The sequence below is a fragment of the Typopeltis vanoorti genome, chromosome 7, assembly GCF_054136105.1.
Source record: "Typopeltis vanoorti isolate ZY-2024b chromosome 7, IOZ_Tvanoo_1.0, whole genome shotgun sequence".
Classification (NCBI taxonomy): Eukaryota; Metazoa; Arthropoda; class Arachnida; order Uropygi; family Thelyphonidae; genus Typopeltis; species Typopeltis vanoorti.
In genome coordinates this window covers 50,124,290-50,134,293 of record NC_143555.1, presented here as the reverse complement: position 1 = coordinate 50,134,293, position 10,004 = coordinate 50,124,290, and the positions used below count along the sequence as shown (strand labels likewise).

Here is a 10,004-nt window from a genome sequence, read left to right as displayed (position 1 = left end):
GTTCTGAAGGGCCGATTTGTATGTATGCAGGATGAAAAACCCGAGTTTCCGGGAGAAAAAACCCTGCTACCTCCGTATGAGATCGGCTAACTCACCTTCGAATTGAAATCGACCAGATAAAGATTCCTCCCGTCACGACGAGAATCGAACTTAGGCCTATTCCAATCGAAGGGCGCAATGTACCGTCGTTCTTCCAATTGCGCTGCGGAGGCGCTCAATTATTATTATCATGGCTGTGTAGCTCAGTCGAACTAGCATTTGCACTCCTCAATGTTAGGCTGTCCGAAAATAGCTTGGAGACTAGTTGCTAGCTAGTAGAACTTCTAAACTTTACTTCGACCGGTTCGCGAAATAATCGATCTCTGCCACATTTGGGCAAGCAGGATTTTTCTCCATCGAAAATTCGTATTTTCGTTACAAAATTCAAGAAAATTGACCAGAGAATTCACACTATTTCAGACATTAAAAATATTGCGTTAGCGTTAGGGACTACGACATACTGCGCTTCTTATTTGTCTCTTCACTGGATACTGCTTAAATTAGCAATAGTCTTGTATCTCTTCTTCCGAAATTAGCGATAGTCTTGTACCAGCTACATCTGATTGGCTACCAATGGAGGCCACTCAGTCTTCTAAAGTTAGGGGTGAAATGGCTTTGCCCACTCCAAATAAAGGAATAAAAGGTATTAGCTGATTTTTACGGGTATCTTCATGGAGTTAGATGGCTCATCATGGGAGACCCATTATTCACATTATCTATACCTACGTCTTATTCAATCACAGTTTTTAAACCCAACACTGATGAATCACTCCCAACCACCTCTGGCTACCAATTTCACCCATTTTTCACCCTCTAAAAAAAAATTCTAGCCAAAGCATCCTTATTGATCACGGTCTTACACATTTTCCAGGGATGACACCAAATTTTCTCCTATCCTGTAAAGCAAACGTATTCAGTGTTAATCATATAATAACTCCTTTAATAACATATACTTTTCTCGTGTGTCCTATTTTTTGCATATCGCCTAGTTTTATGAAGCTCACTGACCTTTAATTTATTCTCCTAGGGAACATTCTATTATCCTACAACAATCTTTGTCATTTGCCTTTTAATCATCTCCAAAACTTCTTTTTCTCCACTATTTAAAGGTGACCAGATCTGCATGCAGTAGCCAAGAGTTGGCCTTATTGAAGTCTTATAAAGGGCGACAATTAACTCCCTGTCCCTGCATGTCAGTGTATTCTTTAGCAACCATGCAATCTGATGCTCTGTTTTGGCCACCTTTGCAATATGCCCTCTAAACTTCAACTCCCTGTCCAAAATTATCTCAAAGTACCTGGCCTCATCAGTTTTCTGCAGTTCGGTGTGATCTCTTCTTCAGAAAATGACTCACCTTACATTTCACCATGTTAAACATTGCCCATACTGTTAGTCTATTTAATTCATTCTGCAGGATCTCTACGTCACGTTCATTGACTATCACTCTTTTTAGTTGGAGCAAATGGGGGATATCGATCCACGTTTGCACCAATTTATTTGCATTCCATGTGGAATTCAAATGCCTCTGCAAAGTCCAGCAGCAACACTAAGTAGTCATTTCCTTTATTCTATGCCATAAATATATTAAAAAGAAACCAAATTAAAGAGAAGGCAAGATCTACCCATCACAGTTCCACGTTACCCCCTTACAAATATCATATATCTGTCCACCTAGTTCTGAATTCTGTCTTTAAAAAAATTAACTAACGCTTTTTTATTCACGTATAGGGAGTAGGCGAGGCCGTTTTAGCCTTATCTAAATTTTGGAGACTGAGTGGGCAGTTCGGTCTCCACTGGTACCCAATCAGAAATAGCTCACCCAAGACTATCACTAATTAAGCGGCACACAATGAAGAGGCGGTTCAACAAGTGCCACCATCTCGTGGTCTCTAACTCTGACACAGTATATTTGATGTCTGAAATAGTGTGGGTTCTACGGTCGATTTTCTTGAGTTTACGGAACGAAAAACCCGAGTTTCCGGGAACAAAAACCCGCCTGCCCATGCCAGAGATCGACTAACTCAGGAACCGGTTTCAAATCTAGTCGCTGACTAGATTTGAAACCAAGTCTCCCTTCGTGCGGTCAAGCCTCGCGGTGGGCAAACGCCACATTCACTAACTACACAGGCTACCAACTTCTCCAAAACCTTACAAACTACTCTTGGGATACAGATTGCGCTTTAATTTGCTACATCATCTGGCTTAGAGTCTGTTACATTCAGTGGGACTATTTGCTCCTCGTTTCACTTCATTAACACCTTTCCAGCTATGAGAATAATATTTAATTTATGCTGTGATGGGGGAGGGGATTAGCCTTTCTTCAGGGTTTGCAGTTTGTGAACGGGGATGACCAGTGAATCTACTGATTTCTTTTAAATCTTTTAATAAGATGGATACTTTTAGTTAAAAGGAAATATAGGTATGCTTTGTTTTTGCTGTTCGACTAAAAATTCGCATATTATTTGTCTTTGAGAAGAGGAGCCCATCACTTCTATCTTCTCTGTTGGATTCGTACTAGCTACTACACCGAAACAAACTTTTTGTACATGGCGTCTGGCAGGCGACAAGTAGAAACACAAATATATGTTTAGGTTAGTCAGAATTCCGAATTTTCTGTTGCCACTTTATAGTTATGCAGTCACAAAGAAAGGTGATTATCTTATTTAAGTTAAGGGATATTATATCCCATATTGTTTCTTAGCCGAATAAGAAACTCAAAGAGTTTCATGCCGAATATAGATATAATATAAAGTTCGGCGCCAAGCGTAAGCAAATACCTGAATAGTGCAACACCTGACCCATTTGGTAGTGCAAACTGAGGCAACTCATAGTAAGGGTGGAGCAAGCTCCGATCACTATTCTTGGTATTTACCCATAATGTGAACTTAGCTCCTAGGAGCTGTATTACTGTTCTACATTATGAGAGAAGGTCACTACTCAGACCGGTTTCAACCTTTATTGAGGTCTCATCAGTGAGTAGGTTGACCTAGTTAATAGCAAGTTTTAACTTGGTATTAACTAGGAGCTAAGTTCACATTATGGGTAAATACCAAGAATAGTGATCAGAGCTTGCCCCACCCTTACTATGAGTTGCCTCAGTTTGCACTACTAAATGGGTCAGGTGTTGCACTATCCAGGTATTGCACTATCCAGGTATTTGCTTACGCTTGGAATCGCCGAACTTTATATAGTTTCTATATTCGGCATGAAACTCTTTCAGTTTCTTATTCGGCTAAGAAACAATATGGGATATAACTAAGTTCATGTCGCCGAATTGAAGCCTTTGGCTCTTCATATTATTAGTGATTATCTTAGCCGGATTTGATGTTCATTATTTGAATATCGTTTCCAATTGGTTCGTTTTTTTGTCGCTAGAGGGATGTTCATTTAATGGTTACTGATTGTACGTGGTAAACAACATGTATATCTTTCTAATGATTCGTTGATCTGAGAATAATCTGTAAATATACGTATATTAACTGCACAGAAATAACAATTAAGATGCCTCCAGCGGCTGAAGTAGTGCAGAAAGATGCTGAGGAACCAGCTAAAGATACTAAAGATTCTGCACCTTCAAAACCTACTATTGGTATAATTTATCCACCACCTGAACTACGAAGTATCCTTTAAATTGTCATCAAAATAAATTTTTTGTACCGAATCTTTTCTAGGTAAGATGAAGTGCGTTTTTCTTTTAAATTACTGTACTAGACGCACCAAGTAATTTTACCAGTAAAGTTCATTTTGTAGAAATCAAGTGCTAATTGGCTGATCACTATAATCATAACGATGAAGTTATGATTATAGTCATAATCATGCATATGGAGGATTTAGGCCTAGCGTGGCCTGTTCCTGCCTTGCTTCATGATTCATGTTCATCATGGTCAACGCTGTATACTGGTATAGACCATATTGGTCTGTTCTTGTCTCATTATCAGTCTAATATCTTATTTTGAAGGCTTCCCAATTGGTTTATCTTTTAATTCTTCATCATCATCAAATTCCTGACATGTACCCTCAAAGGATGTACAGGATATAGTATTACATGAAAAATTTATATCATTATTAACTTCCTATCTACAATTTTCCTCCAAATCATTCTGTTACTTGTCAAGACTCCAACATTATCAGATCTTGTATTTCTATCGTCTAAGACACATTCTACCATATCAATCCACCTATATCTTGGTCTTCCTCTGGGTCGTTTTCCTGCCAACCTGGCAGACAACACTTGTTTTGCTAATCTTTCCTCACCCATTCTGTTTAAGTGACCACACCACCTGAGATTAGCTTTGCTAATGCATTCCTGGATGCTGACAATATAAAGTTCTTTCCTAATATCCTCGTTTTTAATATCATATTGCCATTGATGCCATTTCTTCATACCTCTAATCTTTTTTGGGACTCTCATATCTGCGGTCTCTAGTCTTTGGTCAAGTGTTTCACTTCTGATCCAGCTCTTAGATCCATAAGTTAAAATTGGCTTGAATCCTGTCTTGTATTCAGCTAATTTAGTGTTCTGACTAATTTCTCTCTTATTCCATATGAATTTATTCAGTTGATTTCCTACCATACCAGCTTTGTTGATTCTGCTGTCTATTTCCATATTTAATTTACCATCTTCACTAAAAATCATGCCTAAGTAGGTGAAATGTTTTACTTGTTCCACAGGTTCTCCGTTCACAATACAGTTGACATTTTCAATGATTCTGCCTGTTTTCATTGTCTTTGTCTTTTTAATGCTGACCTTCATATTATATCTATTACAACTGTTATTCAATTTAGTCAGGGAATCTTGTGGACTTGTGGCAGATTTATTTAGAAGTATAACATTGTCTGCATAAAGCAAAGAGCTAACATTAACATCTCCAATTTTGATATCATGTTTAATACTACTTTCCTTCATAATGTGATCCATATAGATGATGAATAACAGAGGGGATAATGTACATCCTTGTCTCAGTCTAGATTTAACATTAAACCATCTTTCTCTACTTCTTTCAATTCTAACTGCTGACATACAACTCAAATATAGACTAAATATTGCTTGATATAATGCCCCATTGACACCATATAACTGTACCGTATTGAATAGCTTCTCTCTTGGCACCTTGTCATATGCCTTTTCCAGATCGACAAAACTTAAATACAGATCTTTGTTATATTGTTATGATTTCTCCACTATTTGTCATAAAGTGAAGCGCTGATCCTGACAGCCTCTATTTGGCCTGAATCCAGTTTGTTCTTCACCAAGCTTTTCTTCCACAATTCTTCTGAACTGTTTCTCAAGTATACTGGCATAAATCTTACCAGGAACACTCAGTAGGGAAATACCTCTGTAATTCTCACATTCAGTTTTATTTCCCTTTTTATATATGGGTACTATGAGAGCTCCACTCCAATCATCAGGAATTTGCCCCTCTGTCCAGTCCTTCTGAACTATGCAGTGCAGCCACTGTAAGACTTATACCACTATACTTGAGCATTTCTGGTAGAATATCATCTACTCCAGCTGCCTTTCTACATTTCAAGCCTTTGATGGCTTTTTCTACTTCAAGTATCGATATGTATTCCTGACTGTATGCCTGTCGAGCGTTTTTTTACCACTGTACTATCACTGCTTGTTTCATTTAGCAATTTTTCGAAGTAATTACTCCAAACTTCAAGGATATCGTTTTCTTCGGTTTTTATGTCACCTTTATCATCTCTAACTCCTTTTACTACAGCACTCTTTCCTCCATTTCAAAGCTTCTTCAACAACCTCCAGGATATTTTGCCACCTTCTTGATATTTATTTTCTATGTTCTTGCCAAGGTCCTCCCATGACTTTTGTTTGGCTAGTTTTACAAAGTGTTTAGCTTTCTTACATTTGTCTCTGTATTCTCTAAGAGCACAACCTGATTTATTTGCCAGGAACATATGATGTGCTTTCTTCTTTTCCTTCGCTGCCTCTTTAACTTCCTGTGTCCATCATGGAGTTCTGATTTTTCTATCTGTGCAGACTATAATAAATTTAGTTTAATCCTTTATCCAAGTGTGAGCAAACAAAGTTTGCACCTGAAAGTATCTTCAGGACTGGGGCAAGGTGGTACAACACAAGGGCACTCCTTGCAAAGGTGGAGCAAGCTACCAACACTCTTATCTCAGTATCTCCCATAATGCAAAACACATCTCCTTGCGGATATGTCTAATGTTATGTATTAAGGGAAGGGCCACAACCCAGACTAGTTTCGACCTTTATTGAGGTCTCTTCAGTGGGAGCCAGGCCCAAGTGGAGATACCAGGCAGAAGCATTAGCAGATCATCTCTACCTATAGGAGTTGCCAAATGGTGTGCCACCCTTTTTTAATAAATTACTCTGGATTTAGAGAAATATGAAAGTTTATTACTCTAAATCCAGAGTAATTTATTAAAAAAGGGTGGCACACCATTTGGCAACTCCTATAGGTAGAGATGATCTGCTAATGCTTCCGCCTGGTATCTCCACTTGGGCTTGGCTCCCACTGAAGAGACCTCAATAAAGGTCGAAACTAGTCTGGGTTGTGGCCTTCCCGTAATGTCCGCAAGGAGATGTTTTGGATTATGGGAGATACTGAGATACTTTGTTGTACCACCTTACCCCAGTCCTGAAGATACTTTCAGGCGCAAACTTTGTTTTCTCACACATGGATAAAGGATTAAACTAAATTTATTATACTCTAACCAAGTGAAAAATAAACTTTCAATATCTGTGCAGACAACCTCACCACACGCCTCTCTGGCTGAATCAGTCAGGATTTTCTTCAAGGCTTGCCACTGAATCTCCAAGGTTTGGTTCCTGTTCTCAAACCCTTTCATTTTTTATTCAATAATCGTGTATTTTATTGTACAGTTCACATCTGAGAGCTGCTCAACTTTTATTCACTTTAAAACTTTCTTACATTTCATTCTTTTCAATATGAAATTCAATTTTATCCTGCTCAAGACTAAATGGTGATCACTTCCAATTTCAAATCCTCTGTACACTCTGGTGTACTGCACCAGGTGGGAAATATCACTATCAACAAAAACATAGTCAATGAGACTTTGCTTATTCCTTACCTCTTCTTTCCATGTGAATTTGTGTACATTTTTATGTTGGAACATGGTATTAGTAATAACCAGTCCATGTACTGAGCAGAAATCTAACAGGTATTTGCCATTATTATTAGCTTTGCTCTTTTCTCCAAATTTTAACAAAATATTTTTGTATGTCTGACAGTTATTTCCCACTCTGCTATTTAGATCCCCAAGAAGGACCAACTTTTGCTTTTTCATTGTGTCAGTTGCTTTCTCTAAAGACTCAAAAAATTCCTCCACTTCTACCTTAGTAGAACCTTCTGTGGGACTATAGGCACAAATAAGTCTCATTGTCCAGATCCCAATTCTGATGTTTGCCCACATCACTCTACTTGTGGCTGCCTGCCATTCAAAAATATTAGCATCATGTTTAGTTGAATACTATGGCTACTCCGTCTTTTCCTTGATTGTCATTGCCTGAATGCCATTCAAGAATATTAGTATCATATTTAGTGTTGAATACTATGGCTACTCCATCTTTTCCTTGATTGTCATTGCCTATTATAACATTTTGTATTTATTGCTCAAAAAGATCTCACCAGTTTTTGTCTTTTTTTGTTTCAGTCACCGCTATTATGTCAATCTTGTACTTATCTAATTCCTCAGCTAGCTCCATTTCTTTGCCATTTAGGCTTCTTATGTTGATAGTACTGATCTTTAACTCTGGTGATGTTGAGTTGGGGTGTGTTTTCAGATTTGTTCCAGTAGCTGACTTTTTGCTGTTAACTCTGGTTCCCTGGCGAAAACAACGGGGGGCCTTGTTTAACAGGCGATGCCCCAGCTGGCATGAAATTTGGCATGTTGTACCATCATTTTGTATTTTGGTTAGGATATCTAATGCTAGCCATTTGGTTTACATATTCTATCCAATTTTGTTTGTATTGCATTAGTTTTTCTGCTATTATTTTTATTTTTAGTTCTTTTAAAATATCTTTCTTTTTTTTTTTTTTCTTTTTTTGTCTAATAACATGTATTTTCAAGTTCTCATGAGTCTCATTTCAATTGTTTTTTTTTTTTTTTATCTTGTTTATTTATTAACCAAATTTCAAAATAGCAGTGTAGATACTGCTGAAGTATTGTACTCTTTCAAGCGTGTTTCTTTATGTGCAGATTCGGTGTTCTATTTATTAGGCCTAATCATAATGTTCTGTACATTATACTAGACAAGAAATTGTATGTTTTTTTTTGTTATTTTTTTTTAAATTCTTGGGAAGTGACAAGTGACAATTCTTGGGAAGTTGAAACCCGTATTCCCATACAGGTTTCAACCTATATTGTGTCATCAGTGGGAGCTCGACTGGATGAAGTGCTGAAAACTAACTCAACACAGACACTATATATTTTCTGTGTGCAAGCAACAGAATGGTGTATTACCATGTGATTAAAATACACTGATCAGAGATAGTTATGGAAAGTACATTATACTAGACAAGAAATTATGTTCTTGTTTTAATTCATTACTGACATGGTCTACTTCTCACTGATGAGACCTCAGTAAATGTCAAACCAATCTTAGTGGTAACTCTTCCATAATGTATAAGAACATTTGCATCTGAAAAGAAGTATTCACATTATGGGATTCTGAAACAATTAATGTGAAGTAAGCACTTCTATATACAAGTACCTTAGTCTTGAAAGATACTTCATAGGCAAAGTTTTGTTTACTTATACTCGGATAAAAGTATCAGAGTATAAGATTGAGCCAAGATGTCATTGGATATATATATATACTTGGTTATAATCTACTTTTTAACTCAGTGAAAACACCTTTATAATTTTCAAGTATATGCTCTCACTTATGATAGCCCAATACAGTTAATATTTAACTATCTATTATCAAAGATTTGATTGTTATTTGGTAGGTATTCGATTTGAAACTTTTTCAGTTTGTTTCCATTTCCTCTTAAGCACTCCTAACTCTATGAAACACTTGTTCCACTAATCTTTCATTTCCTATTCTGTTTAAGTAACAATGTCAATATAGTAATAATGCCAAACTATTCTGTGAAAAACATTTTTTCTTAAAAAAAAAAAAAAAATATATATATATATATATATATATCCCAACAATTTTGATGATATATAACAAATAAGTGGGATGACCTCTGGAAATTCTGCCCTTCCTTTCCATGGGTAGACAATTGCTTCTGCTTTGCTGATCCAACTACTTGCTCAGAATGAACCATAGAAATTATCCTCATCAGCATGAAGACTTGCATTTCTCATTCCACCCTAAATTCCTGTCCACTTTCTAAGTCTTGGTTTAAATAAAGATGCACCAAAGTGGTTTGAAGAAAAACACTCAGCTCCATAGATAGGCTTACTCAGCCTATGCTGAAGCATGCAATAAATGCAGAACAGTCATTAATATAATCCAAATCGGACTTTGTAGACAAAAACTTGCTTGCGGTCCAAATGGAAACCATGCCTTCCAGTCCTTTTCCAATTCCATTGGATGCAATTTCTGCTCACTCCTTTTACCTTTCTCTCATCTAGATGGCACCACAGTTATAGCACCTAAAGATAAAGCTGACCTCCTGGTATTGCTCTTCTATGCAAACTCTGCAAAATGACCAAAGCAAATTGCCTCCTATTAATACCAGCAACTGAAAATCATATGACAGGAGGTATTTTTTGGCAAAAAATCATTAGAAGAATAATGTTAAACAACTTAGACACTAAAAAGTCTTCTCATACCAATGGCACCTCCTCCATTTGTACTCATGCTGTGCTCTATAGCTAATGCCTGCTCTAAATTGTCTCTACAATCTTTTATATTCAGTTGGCACTTATCCCAGTGCATGAGAGCAAGAACATATCCAGTCCATCCTAAAAAAAAAAGTCATGGAAGAATAAAAGTTTACTGT

The 10,004-nt window shown here is 37.0% G+C and overlaps 1 protein-coding gene across 1 annotated transcript in view; it reads left to right on the top strand.

Moving 5' to 3' along the window:
- Window positions 1-3,452: 3,452 nt before the first annotated feature.
- Sf3a1 (splicing factor 3a subunit 1) overlaps window positions 3,453-10,004 on the top strand; it is a 265,118-nt gene continuing 258,566 nt past the window's right edge. Inside the window, exon 1 of the mRNA XM_090395253.1 lies at window positions 3,453-3,658. Coding sequence (XP_090251379.1) covers window positions 3,541-3,658 — 118 coding nt within the window. The 5' untranslated portion in view covers window positions 3,453-3,540. The remainder of the gene's footprint in view (window positions 3,659-10,004) is intronic.